We start from the raw sequence: 25162 nt of genomic DNA, 5'->3' as shown, positions 1-25162 counted from the left end.
TCTATTGTCTATTCTCGTGTAATTTGAAATCAATTGTTGACCTCGGGACCTTTCAAGGGAGTGGCAATGGGTAGAGTGGCTAATGTGGCTAAAATGGTTTACAGTACTTAGATCCAGCCATCTGTATTTCTTCATGTACAGAGGGACTTAAGAGATGTTTCATTAAATTACCGAATCTTCAAGGCTTTTTGCGCTAACCTCTGACCTCGGAATCGGGTCTCTCTTGCGATTGGTCAATTTCTCTGGAGAAATCCAAAACTTCCCACCTTGGAAGGTTCGCTTCCAAGTTTCCTGGTCTCGTGACCTTGCTTCCCAATCCCAATATATACCCATGTACGCATACTCGGTACGGAGTATGCGTATGCGCGTCTCCGGCCCGTGCCCATGATCTCCCCATTGCAGATCTAGCCGCACAGGCCATGAAGAAGTGGTCACTCCGGGGGAATATCATGATAGTCGAAGTGAAGAATAAGGTGAATGCCAATGACGCTGAGCATGACCCCTGAACAATAGTGTTGTTACTCCGTACAACCTTGAAACATCTTTCCATATGTTGTATTTTCGACCTGTCATATTTCCCTGCACTCAGCTCTGAAAAACCTCCTAGCTTCAAAGATCGATATCCTGCGCTAGTCTCCCCTGATCGCAGTGTGGGTCCCCATCGGCTTCCAAGTTGAATCTTATTGTTTACCATTCTCAGGTTTCTTGTGACAATTTCGACTAAGTTTTAGCGAAACGGAATCTGCAATTAGTGCAATCGGGCGTGCGCAGGTACTTCAAGGGTACGTGTTAAGAAGGTACAGAGTACTAGACTCTATAAGAATCAACATGGATTCCCCGTGATTTCCATTTTGAGCATGTGACAAAGAGCGACTTTAAATTCCCATTGTTATCTTTGTTATACGAAGTACCATGTTGCACCTTTGCTGTTAGCGTGACACTAATGAATTAGGCTTTGTGTTAGCCTTTGCGTGTATCCTTCACCATACCTGGGTAGGCTCTGCACGCAACCCTCCAACTTTGACCTGGTTGACGAACCTTGCTGGCTTCGAAGATCCATTTAGCCTGTATGGATAAACAGATCTAATATTCTGTGAATATTTCTGTCAAATCAAAATCCCTCCACTTCCATCCCTCCACTTCTAGTGGTGGCGGTGTATATTTCCTGCCCCCGCCTATTATTGGGCCCTGACAGGTGGACTCCATCTAACCCGTCATTTTAAGTGTGTTGGCTTACTCCGAATGCAGGCAAAGAGGGGTATTCAGCTGGCGCGGGACATGCGAAAAAGAAAATCTGACATATACCTAACCCGTTGCCTCGGATCTCAACCAACTTCTTTGCTTGCATTTGACGCTAGAAGACTTTCTTCATCATGGGATCTACAGAAAACAATTATGACTTTGTCATCGTAGGAGGTAATCTTGGAATCATGCACCCGACACACATGCAGTCTCCCATGCTCATCACTTAAATAGGTGGCCCAGCTGGTTGCGCCCTGGCTGCGGGGCTTGCCAAATCAGCCCAAAGACCTCAGGTTCTGCTTCTTGAGGCAGGTGGTCGCAATGATGATAAAGCTTTGCGAGTTGACGGAAAGCGCTGGACGACATTCATGGAAGGAAAACTGAACTGGGGATACAAGACCGTCCCTCAGGAACATTGCAACGGGCGCGAGCTAGACTATTCCCGTGGAAAGGGTCTGGGGGGTAGCTCGGCAATCAACTTCGGCGTCTATACTGTAGGCGCGCGAGACGACTACAATGAATGGGCATCTGCGGTGGGCAATGACACCTTCGGATGGAAGGAGATGCAGACCCGCTTCAAGAATTTGGAGACCTTCAATGGCGGTGTCACACTTCCGGAGAACAAGAAATATGCCAGTTCAGTTGCTTCCGACCACGGCAACTCGGGTGACCTGCGTGTCGGGTATGCAGAGGACTGGGAAAGGGACTTGTCGCTCTCACTGGATGCTTTCGAAGCAGCTGGGCACAAGCTCAACTTGGATCACAACTCTGGCAATCCCCTTGGCATGGCCGCCACTATCAACTCCGCTCACAAGGGAAAGCGTACCACGGCTGTCGACTTGCTTTCGGGTGCTCCTGATAATCTTGTGGTCGTCACCGACAGCCCAGTACAGAGGATCTTAGTGCAGGGCAAGAAGGCCGTTGGAGTAGAGACCCAGGGCAAGCAGTGTATGGCTCATTCTGGCCTTCTATTGTTCACTTCATCTGACGTGGATTACAGACTTCGCTTCTCGGGACGTGATTCTCTCCGCAGGCTCACTCGACACCCCGAAGATCTTAATGCATTCTGGAATCGGACCAGCCGCAGACCTTGAGAAATTCAACATTCCAGTGGTCAACGATATCCCCGCTATTGGCCAGGGTCTCCGAGACCACTACTTTGTTCCTCTGATTCTCGCCCGGAAACCTGAGACGAACGATCGCAATTCGTTCTTCCAAGACTCCGCCGCTATGGAGGCTGCAATGAAAGAGTGGGAAAATGACAACACCGGCCTGTGGACCCGATACGGCTGCCAGGTCGGCAGTGGCTGGTTCAAATCAGACCGCATCACCTCCTCGCCCGAATTCAAAGCACTTCCAGCATCCGTGCAAGAATTTATGAACCGCGAAACCATCCCCCACTACGAGATGGTCACCCACCTGCCTATCCATTACATGTTGCCCGATATGTTCAAAGATTACAGCTATGTTGGTCTTGCGGCATTCCTGATGAACGAACAATCCTGCGGCGAAGTGCGCCTGCAGTCCTCCGACCCAGAAGTCCCGCTGCTGTTCAACCCGCGGTTCCTTGAGGATCCCTTCGATCGTCGTGCCTGTATCGAGATATACCGACACCTGCTGGAAGTTAGTAGACAGGAGTGCTTCGCGAAGGACACTATCGCCACGCTCATCGGGCCCGCGTCTGATTCCGACGAGGACATCCTCGAGTTCTGGAAGAACTTCCTCTCTTCTAGCTGGCACATGACCGGCACAGTGAAGATGGGCAAGGTCGATGCTAGTGACGCTGCTGTTGACTCGCATTTCCGCGTGCGGGACATGGAGAATCTCCGCGTTGCTGATATGAGTGTTGTTCCTGTTCTCACTAACAATCACACGCAGGCTACTGCCTACGTGACTGGTGTTACTTGTGCTGAGGTTCTTATTAAGGAATATGGCCTTAATGAACAGTAAATGATAAATATTATATCATGGTGTTGGCAGGTCAAGATTGTTCAATAGGCTTCATTGGCCACGATACAGAGCGATCTACAATAGATGAGAACGACGGTCAATGACTTATTGCTACCGGATCTCTACTAAACTAAACGAGTTTCAAGAAATAAGGATACAGGGACTATATAGCCTTCGGCCAATGCAATAGTATTAGTATTGCATTTTCACTCTCTATCGCATCGAAATTTTGTCTCTCAACCTATGGTTCTGCATGAAAATTCACGAACGCCCAGTCTTTCCGTTGCATCGCATAGATCCTCAGGGCTGTGCGTAAGTGATCAACTTCACTCGAAGTGACCCGACTTTGCCTGTGAGAACGGGCATGTTGCCACGCCTCTCGCTTTGATTACCTCGATATCGGATCTCATCTCGTCCGCTCCATGCTCCTTCTGTGGATCCGGTCCGATCGTCATCAAGTCATATCCTCCTGGTTGATACCGGTCTCCTCGCGACCCGGGCACTTTCCCTCCCAGTGCTCTAACCAGCAACGCGCCGAGTCCCCATCTTGACCAGAAGGTCGGTCGGACGTACCAGGGCTGCAGGGTTTTCCTTTGGAAATTATAAAGATGCGTTTCTGGGTTTGGCATGTCGTGCACTAGCTTAATAGCACTGGACGAGGACCGTGGAAGTGCAAGATATCGAAGGTATATTTTTCGTGTCTCTTTGATGAGGGCCAGTAGGAACCAAAGGACTGGGCCGGGAGACTCAAGACTGTAGACGTTAGTTAAAAAGATCACGTCCGTAGTTAAATGAGAGGTAAAACTTACCAAAGACTCGTTCTCATCACATCGTCCAAGTCGTTACCTAGCATCTTTCGCACACTTGTTCTTACGAACCCAGGAAGTGATGACAATGCCGAATCAACGTAGACGCGAACGTATTGGTCGTTCGTTGCCGTGGGCTTTGCCACTTCTTCTTCATACTGGATTGTCCAGTCTCTCAACTCAATCGCAAAGTGCAGGCCATTTTTCCATCCGTCGATCTTTGAAGGAAGCGGGTCAAAGGGGATTCCCATGTCTTCTCCCAAAGTTCTTATGAAAGATACCGAGAGCACATTTTTCAACATCAGTAAGCTTGCGCCATTCTTCTCTTTCAACAACATTCAAGATCTCGGCAAGACCGTCACCCAGAGTATGGAGAAGATCATTATCCGTTATTTTGTTGGCACGACGGTAACGAGCATGGCTAATCATGGGTCAGCGAACGGAACAAGAGATTCTAGCCTTGCCTTTGAATAAAGGAAATTCGAGTTCAAGGGGTGCATGTAACATACAGATAATTCATTCTGGCCACAGCTGATGTATAGCGATCAGAATCCCTAGGTTTGGACTGCACCTCTCGCAAGAGGATTTCCGTATCAACAGCGCGCTTCCCTGAGTTGCGCTTGTTGTTTTGGCCTGTAACTGCGAAGAGTTTGGACATAGTCGGAATACCTCCAGCCTAAAACAATACTTGGACTTAGTGGTATTCTCTATGGTGCTGATCTGAACCGACCACGAGTTTCTATCGTACCTTCAACAGAGCCATTTTGCGAGCTTTGGCAAAGGCGTGTGGAAACTCGAGCTCTTGCAACTGGTTCAGGATAGCATGTGCTTCTTTTACCGTCATTTCTGACAAGTCTTTCTTGCCAGGTGCGAATGGGGCCTCAATTTCGCCATGCGGCGGTATCGGAGAAGGCCAACCAATGCTATATAGCTGGTGAAGACAATGGCAATCGTCAGCCAGTGTTTGCTCCATAACTTACAGAGCAAGCCAGTGACGTCCATTATTCCGTCAACACACTTGAAGCGTTCTGTGTCACAACATGGTAAGCATTTGGCGCAAAAGCAGGGGTTCCGATTTGCCAAACTTGCCCTCTAAAGCTTGTATCCCTGAGAGAACAAGGTTTGTAAATTCCTTTGCCTTTTCGATTCTAGATGAAGAAATCTCTTAAGATGGTAGAGGATATCTAATATATCTTATGTGTGGCAAGGAAGAACTCCCCTGGGTGCCGAGGCTCCTGGTTACAGTGGATCACTAACCCAACAAAACTCATGGTGAAATGCAGGAATGCGAGATATTAATGGACTTCATATTGTTGGGCTCGCAATCCTCAAGCCAACCATGTTTACAATATTGGAAAACTTCTGGTGGGACCTCGGAGGTTCCAACCTGGATGGAAGGTTGATGATAATGTAATCAATTAGGGGGCAGACGAAGGTTCTAAGCTTAGGGCAACGCAGCAAAATTAGATGAACTAAATATCTCCATTTGCTATGCACCCATTGCCAATCTAAACCATACAATAGATGCGACTCCAAAGGGGTCAGAGGTAGAAGCGAAGATCCGAGTACATTAGACGTCTTTTCTCCCATTTTAAGCTCAACGCCGATCTCCGGTTAATCACTTCACCCTGCATATTTCATATGCACATTTCATCCGATATTTGTGTGTGATGGATTCATTATTATTTCAAGATAAATTTCGCATCAAGGCTGAGCGAAAGGCAACTTCAACATCAGATCGCCGGAAACCAGGTGCCCGTCCTAAGATAGCCACCCCACGAAGAAGTCCTATCATTATTTTTTAGAAACGAGATTAACATGATGTCAATGCGAAATCTCACCTATCAAGAAAGATTCAAGGTCGAGTACGCAACATGATGGTTGTTGAGGTAATGCCGAAGCTATGGCATGTGAGTCTTGAGTCCAAGTGTTTTTGGTAAATAAGATAGACTTACCAGTTTGGGTTTCAGAAAATGGTATGCATTGAGTGTCCAATAAACCAGATTCAAAATCGGATTGACTGGGGCCCAGTGCCAGATTATGCACGGTGGGAAACGAACCAGGTCCGTCCAAGTCCACACCCTTCTCCCTAAGATATCCTTCCACATCGCGGCAATCAAACCACTGACCGCCAAACCCACAAAGCTCAAGATTACTCTGGGTCTGATAGACAGAATTCGGGTCACCGGGAATCCCGGACATGGGTAGAGTACCGAGGATTCTTCGAGGGTGTCTCATTTTCGAGGGGTATATGGGATTCCCTTTTTCATCTTTCGTCGCATAATGTGTTCCAGCTCCCCCAATACAATAAAATGGCAGCGTGGAAATCTCCAGTGAACTGCCTCGTTCAGAAGTGACCAGGTCCCTAAAGTAAGGGTACATCTTTGCCCTATCTCTGAAACAGGGGACGAGTCTGAATATTCGGAAGACTTCAAGCGGATCAGAGCGGGTATCACTGAATATTCGAAAAGCGTGCTCCAGACTGGATCGTTTGAGTCTTCGGGTGAAGGAACTTTCCAAGAATGAATATGAATCGGGAACATTGGCTCCACCGAATCGATCGATGGTTTGCACAATGGGTTGGTCATAGTCTAATTCTCTTTGTTCCTGCACGACAGGCGGGGATCGACAAAGGGCCCTCTTCCCAGTTTCGTGATACGAGTTGACCTCGGTTTCTGGGGACGTATCAATGCATGTGGAGCTTCGCTCGGCAAAAGCTTGGTGACCAGAATTAGTATCATTGGCGGAAAGATCATCATGCTGGATATTCTTGGGTGATAGCGCAGTATATTTCTTGGAAGTCTCTCTCGATGAAATATCGTCAACGCTGGTTCCTTGAACAAAGTCCTCGGACGGCGAAGTCAGAAGAGTCAGGATGCTGTCAAACCCAGTGAGAAGTTCGCAATGGGTGCCTTGCAGGTTAGACTGAAGAGTAACCCTGTATTCCGCAAGCGAGTTTGAGATTTCTTTCATCTTATGTTCAAGGAAGGCCACTCGTTTCTGGGTTTGTTGAAGACTTGCTTCTTTCTTCAGTCTATAGGTTCTCTGAGCCCGGCGGATTTGGCTTCGCCGATCCTGGGCGGGGAATTAGAATGCGTCCTCTCCACTGTTTCTTATTAGTTCCATGGAGTCTAAATACCTCAGACAGTATAGCTTCCCCGGGTGCATCGAGCCTGCGCCTACCCGCGCTCCTTGGCGGTCGCTTTTGACCCATAGCGGGTTTGGTTGCTGAGTCTGACATCTTGATTCATCCGATGTAGGTACGCGCTAGATCAAGCCGAGGGAGGAATTGTCCCTAGTCCCGGAAAAAAAGTGTCTTGTGAGAAGGCGTTGGGCAATGAAATGAGCATATTCTCGATTCCTATACGTGAAAGCCCTTTCCAGATGGAGGCGAAGTGCTGATAATGTAATCCGCCTCGGTCCCCTGGCCCCCACAATATAAAGGTATGGTTGAGTACACAGTTGGGTCAGAATGTTGGGGCCAAGTTCAACTAAATAGCCAATCTCCACCTGATTGTTGAATCCTTTTTTGAAGTAAAAGTGTCATGGCCACGATGGACGTAGGAGATTCGCAGGCTGTTTTCCCCTCCCTTTCCCCGAGGTATTTCCGGTAATTTTGAATATGAACATTCAAGTCACTGAAGATTTTAGTTTATATGCATAGAACTATTCACACCATTTCAGACATACCGAGTAACGCCAATGGAAAATGTCTAAATTGCCCGTAGCAATTGAATCATGCGCGCAAAAGAAGTTCAGCCCATCTCAATGGACGTATGAAGACTCGGTAGGTAAATGTAGGTATATCTGAAAGTCTGGCCTCAAAGGACCCTCCAAGTAGCTTCATTTGAATGGATTGATTTAGGCAAGGACTCAGAAAACAAAAGAAAAGGGAAAAGGGAACTAATATACTACGGAGTACAGTCAACTCAAGCCCCCAATAGCAAGAGCAGCGCAAAGGTCTCGGTTTTGGACTCTTTAAAGTTACACATCAAGCTTAAGTCTAGCGACATTACGAAGTCCTCATAAAAGCAGTGGCATAGGAAATCCCCGGCAGGCAGCGAAAGTCCGCTAGGTAAGTATGGATATGCGGAGCTTGTGGTTAATCCGATTGCAGCAGATACATCAAATTGAAGTATGAAACAAATGCAGGATAATAATTAAACTCCCCCATTAATCTGCCACAATGGAGGTAAGAATGCCAAAACACCATTGGATCGCGAAACCGAAATCAAGAGGATGGAATCACTTACTGCGCCACACAGCATTACCAAAGGGAGAGCGCATGGCAGTAAGGCAAAAGTCAGAGAGATCCAGCCGAACACGCGAGAAAAAATATGGCGCGTATCGTCAGGCATAACGTAACACCGAAGCTGAATAACGCACGAGCAAAGAAAAGACAGACGCGGGTATCGAAAAGTGATCGCAAAACGTAGGCAATCAAGACGGCGATGAAAGTGGCATGGCAATTAGTTTACCATAGGAAGACCATGTGAGACCTCCTGCTTGTTCACGCCGTCGTTTCCGTCCTGGTTTTCATCCGTGCGCACCCGCTTGTTTTGCTGGAAGTTGTTGTTGTTCAGGAAGGTAGCGTCATCAGGGTGCTTACGCATGCCAAGCGTTGCCGCAGCGATGCGGTTCAGAGAGTTCATATCATCCGAGACTGAACTGGGGTGCTGGCCCTGGGGTCCTGGGGTGGGCACCGAGCCCGGGGGGCTGGAGTTCTGAACTCCGGCATTGGCAAGAGCCATCTCAGTGGTGCGGGGCTGGCTCAAATCGATGTTGGCGGGAAGCTCGGGGACTTCACCCTGGGCTTCTAGAAGACGCGATTGCAAATTGATGATGTATTCGCGCAGCTGGTAATTCTCACCCACCAGGGACTTGACCTGATCCTTGAGGGGGTCGATGTTCTTAACCTCTTCCTCGAGTTTGCGGATGTAGGTTTCCTTGCGCTGGCGGAATGCGCGCTATTACAATGATCAGCCAAGTACTCTGTGCACTGTATCAAAAGGACATACCTGAGCAGCACGGTTCTGGGCAGCACGCTTAGAAGTGGACAGCTCACGCTTCCCGTAGCTCTTGGAGCCGCCGTCAGAAGGGGGAGAACCCTGGGGTTGGGTCGGCGTTTGGGGGGCGCCGAGCATGGCACCCGAGATAGCAGGGTCGATATTTGGCTGGTCTCGCGGGCTAGCATTGCTGGGCTGCAAATGCTGTTGCTGTCCAGGAGCACCCTGGGGACGACCGCCCAAGTGGTGCTGAGCAGCTAAAAGCTGGTCATGGAGGACTATAGAATCATCCATGAATGTTAGCAATGGGGAACAATCACGTGCGACGCGCATCCCTAATTTTCCCAGGGGAGATGAGGTAGGAGATCGGTGCGTGGAAGTTTTGGGCTCCAAAAACCACGCATCGTGGCAATCAAACATCAAGAACGCTCTAAACTACAATCACGTACCCTGATCCGCGGGATCCTGCAGTCAAAATGTTAGTATGAACCATAGCAAATAAGAGAATGAAGTATATAGGTGATGCGGCAAGACTGGATGGAGACTCGACGCGTCGAAAGGTCGGACCCCGTTCCCGACACGTTGGTGACGCGACATGACTGCCTTATGTCCAAAGTATCAAGGAAGTACACAACGGGGGACCTCATATAGATCTGATGACAAAGGCGTTCAAGATAGTCTGCTTACCTGAGCAGAAGTCTGCATGCTTGGATGCGGCGCTGGCGCGAGTGCAGGTTGCATTGATTAAGAAGAAAAAGTATTGGTGATGAAATTGGGCGGTGACTTTGCAAGGAACTCTTAGTTTCCGCAAGAATTGAGAGCAAAGACAGCTGCTTTGCTGATCACAGAATACAGCTAAAATGAGGTAAGCAGTTATAGATCCGATGCTGTAAGCAAGTTGATGGCGGGCCCTGGAGGAGGAGAAGGATTACTTAAGGATTCTGAGTCAGAGGGTTTGGGGCGATCGTCGATTTATGTAAGGGGTTGGTAAGCGAAGGGCCCGCATTTAGAAGGCGGTGAGGGAGGCGGTGGCCCATACCCCGGAGTTTATCTCAACTCGCTTTGCCGCTAAACTGGCTTTGATACCCCATATACTGGCTGTGATTGGGTTTAACCACAATCTCATGATGACTCGTCATCTCCCTCCAATCGCATGTTGTCGTCGTACCCGTGAACATGCCCACGAGTTGGTTATTGCTGACTGCATCCCGCCCGCATCCGGCCACGGAACCGGGTTTACTTGTTCCCGACCGAGTCAGCATGACATCAGAATCACCACTTATCCCGACATTTCCGCCTGAGGTGTCAGGAACTGGACCATCGTTCCATTGAATTGGGGACAAACTATGGGATAAATCGGACTACTATCGGTGCTTATGTACCTGCAAATCTCGTACTAAGTGAATTTCTACAGTCTCGTGATCTCATATCCACCCCAAAACACAGTCAGCCCCCTCATGCCCCTACCCATATATCGTAACTCTGCACAACTCTGAAGCACTACTGTTGCTTCTTCACGCCATCTTTGGTAGGCTGTGCCTGTATAATCCCAGCTCCAATCTTGGCTGACTCAGTCCAGCCCCGCTGGTGCATCCAGAAACGGGTTGCCGGGTCGGCACCATGCAAGGATGCACGCCGAGCATCCTCTTCAAGAGACTTACGTGAGATATCAGTGGACTGGGCCACAGATGTGATATCGTCCTCATCCTTGTCCTCATCTATCTCCGCGTTGGTTGTGGACTCAAGATAGCGTTTGCGCATGAGGTAACGCTCAGCGCGCTCCTTGCGGGAATTGGGAGGCTCAATTCTGGCCATACCAGCTCGCACGGCATACCGCACAATAAGATACAAGTGTTCCGAGAAAAATATTGTCAAAAGCAGAGCCCAGCCTTTAATATCTGTCGGCTCACCATTGGGCCCGTGCTGTTTGTTGCCACTGAACATGTACAGCAGCGCAGCGCTGGTGATACTTCCGACCCAGGACAGGAATCCCAGGCTATCGAGCCAGGGTCCAATCGTGTCAGTTCGCAATGGCACAGGTCTGCGGAACTCCATGCAGATCTTGAAGAAGTCTGAGCGCAACTCGACCCAGTTGTTCACAAAGAACGAGAGGGGAACAAGCGGCCATGTGGGTGAGAAAAGGGCCAAGTATCCGAATTGAATACACATCTCACGTAGATCAGCGGTCACATCGTACTCGGAAAGCTCGACCTCGTTACGAACACGCGTGAGGAACTGCACTTCCTCGGCCGGATCATCGAAGGACACGACAGGTCTTTCGGGTGATTCTTTGTCGCCGTTTCGGCCCATCTTACCATTGCGCTCCTTGTTGTATTTTTTATATTTGCGGAGCGCATGCTGCTTGATAAATGGCACGATAGTCTCCATGGCGAAGCCAACAATCTGGGCAGTGACAGTGAAGTAAACAACCTGGTTTCGCAGGCGAGCTGGGTCAATCTGGAAATGTGATCGCTTTGTGGTGGCATGTTCTTTTGATACGAAAGGCCGAACGGTCAAGTGGAAGACATCGAGGTAGGGGACAATGCGGCTAGCGAATGGCACGTAGACAAAGGCCGTCAGGAAAATTGGCATATAAGACGTGATGAAGTTGATAACAAAGACCTTCTGGGTCAATGCAACATCATAGGCATCACTTGTCTCATGGTTCTCGTGGTCGTTAAGCTTCGTTGCGATAGACGTCAAAATAGCGCTCATGGTTGGCACAAGCGCTGATACAAGGATGGTTGGAATGAAAATCTGAAGGATAAGCTTTAGTACCAGTAAATGGGGAAGGATGACTGTACCAAGTATGTTTTCAAGGGACCATTGTAGAGCTCCGAGATGAAGATCTCAATGGCAAAGCATGTCGCAATGATAGCACCCAAAGCAATTGCCGCAAGCAATGCGAACGGGATTTGAAGTAGCTGCCGTTGCATACGCTTAGTCGCTGGGAAGACACCGCGCATCTCACCGGTACCTTCATCGCGGACCTCCTTTTCTGCCTTGAACTCTCGTCGTTTGGTCCGAACAGCCGAGACGTTCTTGGTCTGCCACCTGCAGCTCAGATCAACCTCCTGGCGCTTCCAGTATTCCACAAAGATGATACACCACAGACAATTGACGACAGTATAAATAATCGAATATCCGCCGAGCAGGAACCAACAGGAGAATCCAAAGACAGCCGGGAAAATCAAGAATCGGAAGTACGACTGCAGGAATGCGAAATAAAATCCAACCTGCCGTCTATGTTAGCTATGTCCAAGACCAACAAGCTCTTTCTGCACATACACTTTCTCCAAACTTATTCCGGATCTGGTCCAAGTCGTCATCAGAGAGGAAAGTCTTTGAGCTCCAGGCTCGTATCCACTTTTTATTTGTATCAACATCGTGGAGGGGGAATATAGCAGTGACGTTCTTCCATTCGCCGTGGTTGGGGGTGATAGCGGCGCCGCCCTCTTCCTTGGGAAGTGTAATCATCTGGTTGATCACCCGCAGGCGCTCAGCCTCAGTTTGCGGCTCGCTCGAGTTAGAAGGTGTGGGCTCAGCATTGCGAATTCCGTATAGCCAGTCGCGTACTCTATGGAAATCCAAAGTCGAGATTAGCACATTGGCATAGAACGACATGGATCATCACTCACCGCGACCGATAGACCGCTCGTTTCAGCCGCTTTTCTGAAGCTTTCGCAAAAACGAGCAAAGACGACTCATCGCCCTGTCGTACCTCCACCTGTAGACCAACTTGAGCCAGTGCTTGCAGCAATTTCTCTAGTTGCTCAATTGCTTGGGATCGGTCTGCAATTGTTAGAATGTGTCCCCCCGCCACATCCTACAGCTCTCCAGATGTCTTTTACTCACCTACATCTCCGAAGCTGTAACGGATAACATAGTCCACATGGAGATTATGCTCCTGGACATTCTCTGGAATTGTCGCCATTACTGGGGGTGTTGAAAGAAGAAAGAAAGTGGAACGGGCAGATCGAGAAATCGAGGTGATCGGCGGGTCAATGCCGTCACCTGGCGCTAAAGTAGGGGCGAAGCCATCCGCATTACGACGCAACTTGTACTCCGTGTGTTTTCCATATTCAATTGCATTTATGATGTGGGATTGGGATTCTCGTATAGAGATCGATTGATTTTCATTTTGAAATATAAGATTGAGCCATATATAGCTGTGATCATAGATATTTGCTAAACGCACATGTATAGCCCATTTTTCGCCCTCAATCTGCAACGCTCGAACAATATAGATGAATCACTCTGAAACGATCGGCCCCAGGCCCTTTTGTAGTACTCCGTACTATACAGAAACACTCTCCACCCTATCCCACCTATACATCCCTCTACACACCCTCCGCCAAACGAGTCAACGCATCCCCCTCAACCATCATCTTCATCCATTCGTCCATACCGCGCGCACCAACCTGCTCATAGAACTTAATACTAGGTTCGTTCCATGTGAGCACACTCCACTCCAACCGCCGACCCGACACCTCAAGCACCTGCTTGGCAAGGTACTTGAGCAACTTGAAGCCGTACCCGTTACCGCGCGCGCTGGGCTGCACATACAGGTCCTCGAGGTAGATACCAGGGGCAGATCGCCAGGTTGAGTAGTTGTAGAAGTACAGAGCCATGCCAACGGGGATCGGATTCGGGGTATCGGCGGTAGGCGGCGGGGTAATGAGAGCTGTGTAGACCGCGCCGCGCTTGGGCGGGGTATCGGGGAAGGACAGGGTTGCTAGGAGGGATTCTTCGGTCGCTTCGACTTCATGGAGGGCTTTTTCGTAGTCGGCTAGTTCACAGATGAATTGGAGGATGAGGGGGACATCTAACTGGTGTTAGTTGGTGTCTGTGCAACGCGCTCAGAAGCTTGGTCAATGCACTTGCCCTTGGGGGTCGCGAGACGAATAGTAGGTTGGTCGGCCATAGTGTTGGAGAGAGGACGCAGATAATCCATAAGTCCAGAAATCAGAGGACTTTTTTTTATCTCTGACTTTTGTAGTTGCTAGTATATACACGCCTTATTTTTTGGCTAAGCTTCGTGACAACCCCAGGATTTTACTATCCCGCATTAGGCAATCTTACCGATAGTTTAGGGATAAAGTGCTATATCTTAATGCTTTCTTGACGGGCAAAAGGACATCAGTGGGTTAGACAGTAACATTTTTTTTTAATTTGATAAAGGAACATTTGAAGATATTATTATCTTTACAGAATGGTATTGTACAGAGCAAGGGACTCAGATAACTATTCCACGCCTATGGGTATAAACGCCAATTATTTGGACATGATGGCCGACATCCACTTTTGCTCATCGGTTCTATATTCGTTAGTGACCATTGTTAAAGAGAAATTCCAGTAGAAAACTCACCGATCGAAATGGAGCAGCATTCCCAGAACAGGGATCAGCTGCTTCTGATAGTTCTTGTCTTTCTGCTCCAAGAATTGGAGAAGGACATTCTTCAAGTACATGTAGTCAATGGATGCATTGCTGGGTGGGCCGAGAGGAGTCTCATTCCTACCAGGAGATACAACTGCCCGGCGAGAGCCTGAATCCATAGATGACCGCGAGGATTGTCGACCGGATGGGGAGCCACGCAGGCGCACGTCTTCTCCAAGTGTTTTGTGGGATCTTCGAAGCTTCTCCAGTCGGCTGTTTGTCTCTTCCACTGAGCGACGAAGCTCTGCCTTGTCCTTTTCGAGGTCACGAACTTGCTTCTCACTTTCATCAAGGGCGTCGCGTAGAGCAGCCATGGCCTGTCGAATCTCTGTCACTTCCTGTGATGACTTTTCTGACACTGACTCGAGTTCGTCACGACGGCGGCGCCAGTCCTTTTGGGACTGTTCAAGCTCCTCCTTGTCCTGCTCCGCCGTCCGCAGGGCGCGCTCAGCTTCACGGACCTTACCCTTGAGTTCTTCCATCTCGCGAGCACGGCGTCGACCTTGGGTGCTGGCTTCATCTTCGGCGCGGTCCCGCTCTTCGATAGCAGCCTCCATGCGTTCCTTGAAGTCTCGCACCTTGGATTCCGAACGACCCTCAATATCATTGAGCAGACGGCGCATGGTCTCGCCTTCGCGCGTTCGCTCGCTCAGCAGACGGTGAGCGTCAGCCAATTCTTCATCCAAGCTCTCGCATCGCTCACGGGCCTCCTTCATTTGCATTGCAACTTCCGTAGTCTGATCACGCATACTGTTCATCAGACTCTGCGCGCTGGTGTACTGAGCTGTCTTGAGCTGGATCTCATCTCGGAGGCTTCCGAGTTCCTTGTTCAGCTGGGAAATCTGCTCATCCATCTCCCGCATCTTGACGCGAGTGCTCTTCAACCCTTCCTGAGCCTTGGAGAGGTCGCCAGCAGTCTTGTCTCTGGCATTGATGGCATCTTGCTTTTTGTTCTCGGCAGAGCGCAGGTTAGACTGGGCAACAGTAAGGTTCTCCTCGGCCTTCAATCGGCTGTCGGTCTCCTGTCGGATCTTCTTATTGAGGGTGCCCACTTCTGCGTCGCGCTCTGAGATCTTTGACTTAAAGGTCTTCAGCTCAGCACGCAGATCCTCATGCTTGCCCTCAAGGGCCTTCAAGTCGGAATTTTTGCTCGTGAGGGTTTCTTTTAGGGTCTTCAACTCCGACGACTCAGCACGCAGGCTGCGCAGCTCGGGTTGGACCTTCTGGAGCGTTTCGCGGAGGTCTGTGAGGTCTTTAAACCGAGTGGCAGCCAGCTGCTGGGCGGCGGAAAGATCGGTCTCTAGGGTTGCAGAGCGGACCTTGAGGTTATCGAATTCCTCTTTGAGTGAGGTGTGCACCTTCTCCGAATCAGCTGAGGTCGAAGCGTTGCTAGCGCGGAGTTCCGCCAATTCCTTCTCGAGCTTGCTGATGGTTTCTTCAAGAGAAGTCTTTTCTGCTGAAAGCTCCTTGATCTTGTCCTTGGCTGTCACATGCTCCTGGCCGATGTTGATAAGCTCATCGCGCAGGGACTCAATCTCTCCCTTCAAACTATCCTCTCCTTTCAGCTTAGAACTGAGACGGTCAATGGCGGCCTCCTTTTCGGATAATTGCTGGGTGAGGGATTCGATCTTTTTCTTGAGTTCATCCAGCTCTTTGGTACTTGTGGCTGTGGCAGGCACCTCTGGTAGTGATTGCTCTGCAGGAGCTGCGTCATCCGGCTTAGACGGTTCCTCCGCTTTCCCGCCCTTCTTCTTCTTCCTGTTCTTCTTCTTCCCTCCAGTGCCGCCACCACCTGTAGTTTGAGCAGGCTGTGTCTCTCCTTCGGTAGGGGCAGGGGCAGGAGCAGAGACAGTAGAAGCGGGCTCTTCCCTGACCGGCACCAGGGTCTTAACGACCTCATTGAAGTCGGCCAACTCTCCAGCAAAGACTCTCTCCTTAGCAGATACCCATGCCGAGTTCTCTTTCAGGTTCTCATCCACAAAGTCGAACATGTCCTGTAGTTTGGCAGAATATTCGCATCTCTCGTCGATCTCGGTCTTCAATTTCGACACTGTAGACTCGGTGTCTTTAAGCTGAGATCGGAGACTGTCAACTAAGCCCTGGAGCACAACGAGCTTTTTCTCGTTGGATTTCTTCTCCTCCTTAGTCGCCTCCAACTCAGCAGCGAGGTCCGAATCAGGTTCTGTCTTTTCGGAAGCCTGTTTCTGGAGCTTGTCGATTTCCTCGCTCTTCTCCTTGAGTTGCGACTTGAGCATCTCAACCTCGGATGTGGTTGATGTGAGAGATGATTCCGCAGATGCTAGCTTCGCCTTCAGGTCATCGACATCGGCCTTCTTGGAGGTCTGCAGAGTCATGATCTCTGCATCTAGATTATCCTTGGTTTCGCGCAGCTCGACCAGCTCGCGGGTGGCTGTTTCCAAATTCTGCACCATGCCTTCGGTCGACTCGCGGGTGACAGACATGTCGCGCTTGAGCTTTTCGACCTCCGTTTTAAGGTTCTCGACCTCTTCTTGCTTCTCCTTGAGTTCGCCTTCCAATCGGGGAACTTCATTATCAAAGGAGAAGAACTCTTCACTGGCCTGTTCGCCGGTTCCGTCTGTCCCCTTGGGTGTGTCCGTCTGGGGTTTCTCCTTTTCGAGGCCAGTAACCTCATCCAAAGCCTCCTTGGTAGCCTTCTGCGCTTCTTCAAACTTCTTTCTGAAGTCTTCTCTTTCTTCCGTGACACGCTTCAGCTCTTCCATAACCATATCGCTTTTCAGGCTTGATTGATTGAGGTATTCTGTGAAGGCTTTGGGTTCGGCGATCGAGGTCAGCGGGGTATTCTCGCGCAAAGCAGCTTCGAAGGGTTCGATGGATAGGACGCGCGAGTGAGCAGTGCGGTAAGCCTTGAGCAATTCTGATATGCTTAGTTAGCCTTAAGCCCTACAGGTCTGCTTGGACAGGTGCATACCATGGTATCGAGACTCCAGCTTATCAAGTCGTCGGAGTTTCGCACGAACATCAGGTGGAAGCACAGCCGGTGGTTCCTTGGCCTCTGTCTCTTCTCCTGTCTTTTTCTCGGGCATCTCTGCCGGTTTTCCTTCGGCCATCTCGCCCTCTCCCTCGTTAGAGGCCCTTACCTCCGAGGCAGCCTCCGGTGGATCTGCTTGGGGAGTACCGGACCTGCTGGATTCATCGTCACCGATGGCGAATTCAGCCTCAAACTCCTTGGGGTCAGGGCCTCGAACGGGGGTGCCGGTGTTGCGTCTCGGACGGGAGCGCCGACTCGGGGACTGGTTGCGCCCGAGCGGACGGCGAGCGGAGTTGGAACGTTCGATATTCTCTTGGGCAGACTTTTGACGTGCTTGCTCCTCTGCAATGCGAGAGTCGATGGCGTCGCGGAGGCGCTGTGATATTGTTAGAACGCCAAGCGCATGACATTGTCAAAAGAGCAAATAGGTACCTGAAACATTGCCGCGGTTCTGAGAACCCAGACGACAATAGAATCTAGAAACGCAAGACCACTGGCAAAGGTGTTCGCCAAAAACAAAAGGAATAGCAGTGGGTAAAGGGAAGTGAGGGGGAGCATTGGTTTCCAAGGTTGGAAGTACCCAGGGCCAAGGCGGAACTGCCATGTGGAAGGTTGTCTCTCTTTCATATACAACACAACACAACACCTGGGCATATTTGGAGAGTTGAAATAAAAATTATTATATATTATTAAATAATCTATTTGTACTCTCAGTATAATTGCATCTAATGTATTTTATTTAGCTTGTTATTCTTTCCAATGTTCTAGTTGGTATGCTCTGGGAAAATGCAATGTCACATATATATATATTTTCTGTTCTCAGTGAGAAAGGGTCATAGGTCATACTAATAGAGAACACAGAAAGCATCCAACAGGGGGGTCTGCAATCTCTTGATTCATGAACCCAAAGGACCATATTCATATCCTAGAGTTGCTCTTAATTTTATTATTAATTATTAATAGGTAAAAAAATTGAAGTTCAGCTGCTGCTATCTACAAAGATTGTAAACAAATTACATCACTGTGGATTGGCCTGTTACGGTGGGAATCATAGAATCGTCGGGTCATAGAACTATAGAATATTGTAGAATCGTATACGGAGTAATAGAATATTAGTTGGATAATAGAATTAACAGAAATATTACAATACTAGTAGAATACTACATGTAATAAAATACTACGCATACAAAAATGATACTCTCACATTCCACCTCGGCTTTAGAAAAGCAGGTGACTTGGGACCTCTTCTCATTATCCCTCCTACAACATACTCACTTGTACAAGTGATGCTTTCAATCTTTACAACATAGGCCTAATAGGCCCACGGTTGGGTTCACTTCTTAATTCGATCTAAGTCAATCTTAGTTAGTCTCAACCTTAGACCTGGACCACAAAGCGGAGCTCTCCAATCTTGCATGTGTCTAACATGGTTGGCCTGGCCCCATCGCTCGCTTTTAGCCTAACGGCTCCAACTCCAACCTCAATTAATACCGTCGCTTCCAGCGCCTCTTTTCTCTAACCCCCACCGTCCCCTCCTCCTTCAATCATGGCGGGGTGGATCGGATGGGTTTTTACCCTCATATTTCATACCCTCCCAAGCGTTCTCTACTCGATAATCACATTCGCGACGCTTACATTGCCTACATGGCTCTTCACGCTCTTCTCTATGAGCTTGACTTTCACCATGAATTTCACCACCATGTAGGTCTCGGTCTTGCTCTTCACTTAATCCCTTGACTGTTGCTGATCAATCACCCTTAGAATGTTAATATTCCTTGCCCTGGTATCGACCGTCAGTTGGTTCATCCGTTACCGGTACCTGAACATGTACAGTCGCCTGCCCCCAGAACCTCAACGCAAAGAAGCCCAGGTCGATTTGTTCCCTGATATCCAGGAAGGGGATTCAAAACCAGGGCTTGCCAACTATCTCGATGAATTCCTCAGCGCTATCAAAGTCTTTGGCTACCTTGAACGGCCCGTCTTTCACGAATTGACCCGGACGATGCAGACGAGGAAGCTGATCGCGGGGGAGACACTGATGCTGGAGGAGGAGAAGGGCTTCTGCATGGTTGTGGATGGGCTGGTCCAGATCTTCGTGAAGTCTGCACGCGAACGGAAGTCAGGCTCGCAAGAGAATCTCCATATGGATGATGCCTCTTCAGACGAGGAGGACCGGAACATTCACAACCGACAGGGCTATCAGCTCCTTACTGAGGTCAAGAACGGCGCTTCGATGTCGTCTTTGTTCTCTATTCTTCAGCTGTTCACGGAAGACATCGAGCTCCGCAACTCGGGAAGCCACGGCTCCAGTTTATCGAGTCCTAGCCTTGGCCATACTCATGTGCCTGATACCTTCGCCCTCAGTCCCGGGTCGACCGTGAGAGATGCCGGGAACTTGAACATTGCAGCCCACGGATCTGGCGATACATTGCCACCAGTGCCTCCGCTGAACCTCGGAGAGAGCCATTCCATGCCCAGACAGGACCCCAGCGAGACCCCGCGGTCCGAGAGTAAGCAAAATGCCCAGAGAAAACGCCGCAAGTCGGTACACCCAGATATTGTGGCACGGGCTACAGTGGACACGACGATTGCTATCATCCCAGCGAGCGCATTCCGCCGACTGACCAGAGTCTACCCCCGGGCAACATCGCACATTGTTCAGGTTATCCTGACACGTCTCCAGCGGGTCACATTCGCTACAGCGCATTCTTATCTGGGCCTGACCAGCGAAGTTTTGGACATAGAACGGCAAATGTCTAAATTCACCTCCTGGGACCTTCCGAACAATCTTCGAGGAAGTGCCTTGGATCGCCTAAAGGATAAATTCACGCGAGAGCGAGATCGATTGGGACCGGAGGAAGTTGGAAAAGGCATTGCTCTTCACAATCCTTCTGCTAGCCGTAGAGGACGCTCGAGCAGTACTCTCAGAAAAGAAGCCTTTTTACAAGCAAAGGCGGCCAGTGAGCGTCCTCTCAAACCCTTAACCCCACAAAGGTCATCACCGGCATTCATCGACAGGGAGTCGGCAGGTGTCAGCCCCGGTGACCTGCTATCAACAATACAATTGTCTCGGTTTGGACCGCGACATGATCATTTGGCACCTCGCCTCCTGTCTCCTCTTACTGAGCGGGAGCAACCTCAATTTGTATCCACTGCTGCAAGGAATGCCCTGCCCTCGACTTTCCAGCGAAGTGAGTCAGTTGACGAGGACTCTATCTTCCGCGAGTCGATCTTGGACTGTATCATGAAGGGTATTGGGCTCACTGAAGGCACACGCAATACTCTGCACAAGAGCAGCCACTCTGGCGAGGCGTCGCCGAGACTCCTCTCTTACGATAACCGCCGCCAGAAGGCAGTTTTCTCCAATGCCTTCGGTTTCATCGATCCCTACGAAGGCTCTGGTGACGCCGAATCCGAATCCATGGTGTCCTCCATGTCAGTGACGAGTGCAGGTGGAACCTCTCCTATCATCAACCTACGGGAAGACCTCCTCCATGACATGGAGGTAGTCTACTTTCCACAAGGTTCGGTTCTGGTGGAACAGGGTGAGCGCCATCCAGGCCTCTACTACGTCATTGATGGATTCTTGGACGCGGGTATTCCGGCGAATGAGCGCGATGATGCCCTAATTGGGACCTCTCATGGGTCCGTCTCGCAAGCACAAGAGGACCTATTCCCGAAGTTGAGACGAACAACGACAGCATCGTCGCGCAGCCCTGGTGCAGCGGGCGGCAACGACCCTCGACGGAAGACCCAGTCCCGCAAATCGCTATACCTGATCAAACCTGGTGGCATTCAAGGGTATGTAGGTGCTCTTGCATCGTACCGCTCGTACACCGATGTTGTGGCCAAGACGGATGTTTACGTCGGATTCCTTCCCCGTGCTTCCCTCGAGAGAATCGCAGATAGACATCCAGCTGCTCTGTTGACACTGGCGAAGCGGTTGACAAGATTGCTGCCCCGTTTGCTGCTCCACATCGATTTCGCGCTAGAGTGGGTGCAGGTCAGCGCAGGACAGGTGATTTATCACCAAGGGGATGAAAGTGATGCTATTTATCTTGTTCTGAACGGTCGTCTGAGGTCTGTCCTTGAGGGACCGAATGGTAAGATCACTGTCATTGGCGAACACGGCCAGGGTGAGAGCGTTGGCGAACTCGAGGTCATGACTGAATCTACGAGGCCATCTACTTTACATGCTATTCGCGAAACGGAGCTAGCCAAGTTTCCCCGGTCTCTTTTCAACAGCCTCGCACAGGAACATCCTGGAATTACCATTCAGGTCTCTAAACTTATTGCTCAGCGAATGCGTGACTTAGTCGAGCACCCGCTGTCTGAAAAAGGGATTGAACAAGGACATGCTGGCGGTGTTCAGACTGCAACCTCAACAGTCAATCTGCGCACCGTGGCAATTCTTCCGGTCATGGCTGGCGTCCCGGTCGTGGAATTTGGGAATAGACTCTTGCAGGCGTTGCACCAAATTGGTGTGACCAGAGGTGTCACCTCACTCAACCAAGCGACAATCTTGAACCACTTGGGTCGCCATGCCTTTAGTAAGATGGGAAAGCTTAAGCTTTCCCAATACCTGGCTGATCTTGAGGAGAAATTCGGAATGGTCTTGTACATCGCTGACACCAACGTGAACGCACCGTGGACTCAAACTTGCATCGCGCAAGCTGATTCTATATTGTTGGTGGGTCTCGCAGAGTCTTCGCCCAGAATTGGTGAATATGAGCGGTTCCTGCTGGGTATGAAGACCACTGCTCGTAAAGAACTCGTTCTTTTGCACGCGGAACGATACTGTTCACCTGGACTCACTCGGGAATGGCTGAAAAACCGGGTGTGGATCAACGGTGGCCATCACCACATTCAAATGGCGTTCCGCTCGACCACTGAGCCTTCGCACCCACCGAGTAAGAAGTTCGGCACCGTGCTGAAGCAGCGTGTGCAAATTCTGCAAGCTGAAATCCAAAGGTACACGTCCCGGCGTGCACAACAAACTCCACTCTATTCTCCGCAAACCCCTTTCAAGGGTGACTTCCATCGGCTGGCTCGGCGTTTGTGCGGCAAGTCTGTCGGACTTGTACTGGGCGGAGGTGGAGCGCGTGGCATTTCGCAAGTTGGCGTCATTAAAGCGCTGGAGGAGGCCGGCATCCCAATTGATATCATCGGTGGCACATCAATCGGTTCTTTCATTGGAGCTCTGTACGCGCGTGACGCTGACGTTGTTCCCATGTATGGGCGAGCCAAGAAGTTTTCTGGGCGCATGGGGAGTATGTGGCGATTTGCATTGGACCTGACCTATCCCACTGTTTCCTACACCACGGGTCATGAGTTCAACCGGGGGATCTTCAAGACCTTTGGAGACAGTCAAATCGAAGATTTCTGGTTGGAGTTCTACTGCAACACAACTAACATAAGTCGATCCCGAATTGAGTACCACTCGTCTGGTTACGTCTGGCGGTACGTCCGGGCCTCGATGACTCTGGCCGGCCTGATGCCTCCTATCTGTGATGAAGGCAGTATGCTCCTGGACGGTGGCTACATCGACAATCTCACCGTGGCACATATGAAGAGTCTTGGAGCGAATGTCATATTCGCAATTGATGTTGGGTCTATCGACGACAACACGCCCCAGGGATTCGGAGACTCGCTGTCAGGATTCTGGTCCGTGTTCAACCGGTGGAATCCCTTCTCCTCACTCCCGAACCCACCTACACTTTCCGAAATACAAGCACGACTGGCCTATGTCTCATCGTTCGACAATCTCGAGCGAGCAAAGAGCACGGCTGGCTGTCTATACATGCGTCCTCCTATCGACCCATACGGCACCCTAGAATTCGGCAAATTCGACGAGATCTACCAAGTCGGCTACGCATATGGAAAGGAGTTCCTCGACCGCTTGAAGAGCGAAGGCTCACTGCCTATTCCGGAGGAAACCGAGGAAAAGCGCAAGCTGCAGCGGACGATGGCTCCTCGGCGAGCTAGTATCTAACAATTTCAACATGATCCTTCAACTCACTCCCTGCATGATATTCCGAGTCCATGAAGCGACGACTTGACCTTTTAGTATCGGTGTTCAAACACTGCATACGGTTTGCTCTCCTCGGTACTGGAACCTTTTTTTTTTTCTCGCTCGAGATACCGATTGGGTGACTTTTTTTTATTGAACCTGTACATTCAGCGTATACTGTACATAGCCAGACAGAGAATAGAAATATAGTTTTGCTGGCATTCGTGCCATTTGCTTCCAAGGCTATTCCTGACAGGTGTTCTAGAAAAGCAAAACATAATGCTAGAGAGTTAAGAGAGGCCGCTTAAGTATGTAGCCATACCATCTTGTATGTGTTGATTGAGAAAGGGAAAAGAAAACACGATATCGACCACCCAAGGCTTCGATTACAGTATGAAGTAATTAATTGATTAAGGTATTAAGAGAAAGCACACTGAACAAAGGTATCACCAACTCTGTGATGGATGTACGCAGTACTATCCATCGATATCAACCTCACCCTGCACCCATCCCGGCTCGTAGTAACATATGTTCAATCCAGCCAGTGTCAAATCCAAGCTCATCGAGGTGAACCCCCAAAAAAAGAACAGGTAGAGAAACCAGAAGCCCAAATACAACGTGAAGTAAGCCCAAGTCGGTTTCCTTAACCAGTAAATGGTATATCCACAACCATTGACCTTGCCAAGTGATGGTAGACGTATATCCGTCCAGGAAGGTAGACGACACACTGATTAGACAGTTCCAGCAGGAGCTGCGGGCGCATCAAGAGGTGGACGGGGCCCAGAATTGGCTTTATCATTGGTGTGGTGGGTGCTGTTTTCCTTGCGATAGGCCCAGAGGCCAGCGACTTCAAGGAACATGCCAAAGAAAGTGAAGATACTGCGACGATATTAGTTTTCACCAATTAACAGCAGGTGGAAGAAATTCGGGCCACATACAAAGCTAGGAAGATAAAAGCTTCATTGGCCCTCTTGCGTTTGCAATCGACGCCTGCGGGGATAGACCAGAAGCACCGGCTCCCGCTGTAGTCTTGTGCGGCGAAAATAAAGGCAGTCAACCAGCTAGAATGGATATTAGAGACTTCGATGTAGGCAATATGATTGGAGGTTCACATACAGGTAGGAGAAGACGACGTCGATAGCGAGCACGAATCTGCTCAACGACGAGGGCATGAATGGCGAAATGAACGCCGGAAGGAAGAAGACGACTGAGAGGACGGCCTAAGCTTGTGGTTAGAGATAATGGCTCTATAATCATCGGTTAATGAAAAAAAAAATCGCGAATCACGTACAATGACTTCCTGGTAGATGGTGTGCTGGCCACGGGGACCACGGTTGATGAAGAACGAGGTCAGGCCCATGACAATGACAGCGCTAGCCCACTGCAGGACGCGAGTGAGCAGTTGCAGTGGGCGAGCGATGGTTGTTGAGAAGAGCATTGTGTGTGGTGAAAGGGCTAAGAAGTATACAAAAACTGAAAAAGGGACACAATAAGGCCCAGTATGACACGCCTACGAGATAGTCCAGGAATAGATAAGAGGAAATAAAAGCGAGAAAGAAATAAGAATCAACTTCCACGGCAGAGCAAGCAGGATTTATATCTCCGAACAGATCATCCCAGCATCACTGGTTCCAGGAACTATATAACCAACCAAAGCCGAAAAAAAGGAAATAGGAAAAAAGGGAAAAAAAAATCAAAATC

General features: G+C 49.6%; 8 protein-coding genes across 8 annotated transcripts; 2 read left to right on the top strand and 6 right to left on the bottom strand.

Annotated features, from left to right (window-relative positions):
- Positions 1–1373: 1373 nt before the first annotated feature.
- N7519_002962 (GMC family oxidoreductase) lies at positions 1374–3192 on the top strand (the record flags this gene model as incomplete). The annotated part of the gene is made up of 3 exons (XM_057289740.1): positions 1374–1416; positions 1477–2190; positions 2243–3192. The coding sequence occupies 3 exons, from the start codon at positions 1374–1376 to the stop codon at positions 3190–3192; spliced, it is 1707 nt and encodes a 568-aa protein (XP_057150942.1).
- Positions 3193–3518: 326 nt separating this feature from the next.
- On the bottom strand, positions 3519–7239 carry N7519_002961 (bZIP transcription factor; the record flags this gene model as incomplete). Its single annotated transcript, XM_057289739.1, has 8 exons — positions 3519–3945; positions 4002–4251; positions 4280–4419; positions 4508–4674; positions 4747–4921; positions 5017–5026; positions 5954–7073; positions 7138–7239. 8 exons carry the CDS (start codon positions 7237–7239, stop codon positions 3519–3521), a joined length of 2391 nt encoding a protein of 796 aa, XP_057150941.1.
- Positions 7240–8467: 1228 nt separating this feature from the next.
- Positions 8468–9745, bottom strand: N7519_002960 (BZIP transcription factor; the record flags this gene model as incomplete). Its single annotated transcript, XM_057289738.1, has 4 exons — positions 8468–8965; positions 9017–9282; positions 9454–9469; positions 9692–9745. The coding sequence occupies 4 exons, from the start codon at positions 9743–9745 to the stop codon at positions 8468–8470; spliced, it is 834 nt and encodes a 277-aa protein (XP_057150940.1).
- Positions 9746–10504: 759 nt separating this feature from the next.
- On the bottom strand, positions 10505–12938 carry N7519_002959 (anoctamin family protein; the record flags this gene model as incomplete). Its single annotated transcript, XM_057289737.1, has 5 exons — positions 10505–11761; positions 11809–12240; positions 12293–12581; positions 12643–12796; positions 12860–12938. 5 exons carry the CDS (start codon positions 12936–12938, stop codon positions 10505–10507), a joined length of 2211 nt encoding a protein of 736 aa, XP_057150939.1.
- A 406-nt stretch (positions 12939–13344) lies between these two features.
- N7519_002958 (GNAT family N-acetyltransferase) lies at positions 13345–13928 on the bottom strand (the record flags this gene model as incomplete). The annotated part of the gene is made up of 2 exons (XM_057289736.1): positions 13345–13829; positions 13907–13928. The coding sequence occupies 2 exons, from the start codon at positions 13926–13928 to the stop codon at positions 13345–13347; spliced, it is 507 nt and encodes a 168-aa protein (XP_057150938.1).
- Positions 13929–14278: 350 nt separating this feature from the next.
- Positions 14279–17892, bottom strand: N7519_002957 (putative vesicle-mediated transport protein (Imh1); the record flags this gene model as incomplete). Its single annotated transcript, XM_057289735.1, has 4 exons — positions 14279–14321; positions 14373–17337; positions 17392–17827; positions 17884–17892. The coding sequence occupies 4 exons, from the start codon at positions 17890–17892 to the stop codon at positions 14279–14281; spliced, it is 3453 nt and encodes a 1150-aa protein (XP_057150937.1).
- A 1105-nt stretch (positions 17893–18997) lies between these two features.
- nte1 (lysophospholipase) lies at positions 18998–23443 on the top strand (the record flags this gene model as incomplete). Its single annotated transcript, XM_057289734.1, has 2 exons — positions 18998–19152; positions 19213–23443. 2 exons carry the CDS (start codon positions 18998–19000, stop codon positions 23441–23443), a joined length of 4386 nt encoding a protein of 1461 aa, XP_057150936.1.
- A 749-nt stretch (positions 23444–24192) lies between these two features.
- On the bottom strand, positions 24193–24899 carry N7519_002955 (MARVEL domain-containing protein; the record flags this gene model as incomplete). Its single annotated transcript, XM_057289733.1, has 4 exons — positions 24193–24340; positions 24400–24522; positions 24578–24681; positions 24753–24899. The coding sequence occupies 4 exons, from the start codon at positions 24897–24899 to the stop codon at positions 24193–24195; spliced, it is 522 nt and encodes a 173-aa protein (XP_057150935.1).
- Positions 24900–25162: the final 263 nt, after the last annotated feature.

This window comes from Penicillium mononematosum (genome assembly GCF_028829835.1).
Source record: "Penicillium mononematosum strain IBT 11891 chromosome Unknown utg000002l:1.0-8112719.0:1.0-8118358.0, whole genome shotgun sequence".
Classification (NCBI taxonomy): domain Eukaryota; kingdom Fungi; phylum Ascomycota; class Eurotiomycetes; order Eurotiales; family Aspergillaceae; genus Penicillium; species Penicillium mononematosum.
The sequence above is the reverse complement of the archived record's forward strand: the minus strand, read 5'-3'. Positions and strand labels throughout refer to the sequence as shown.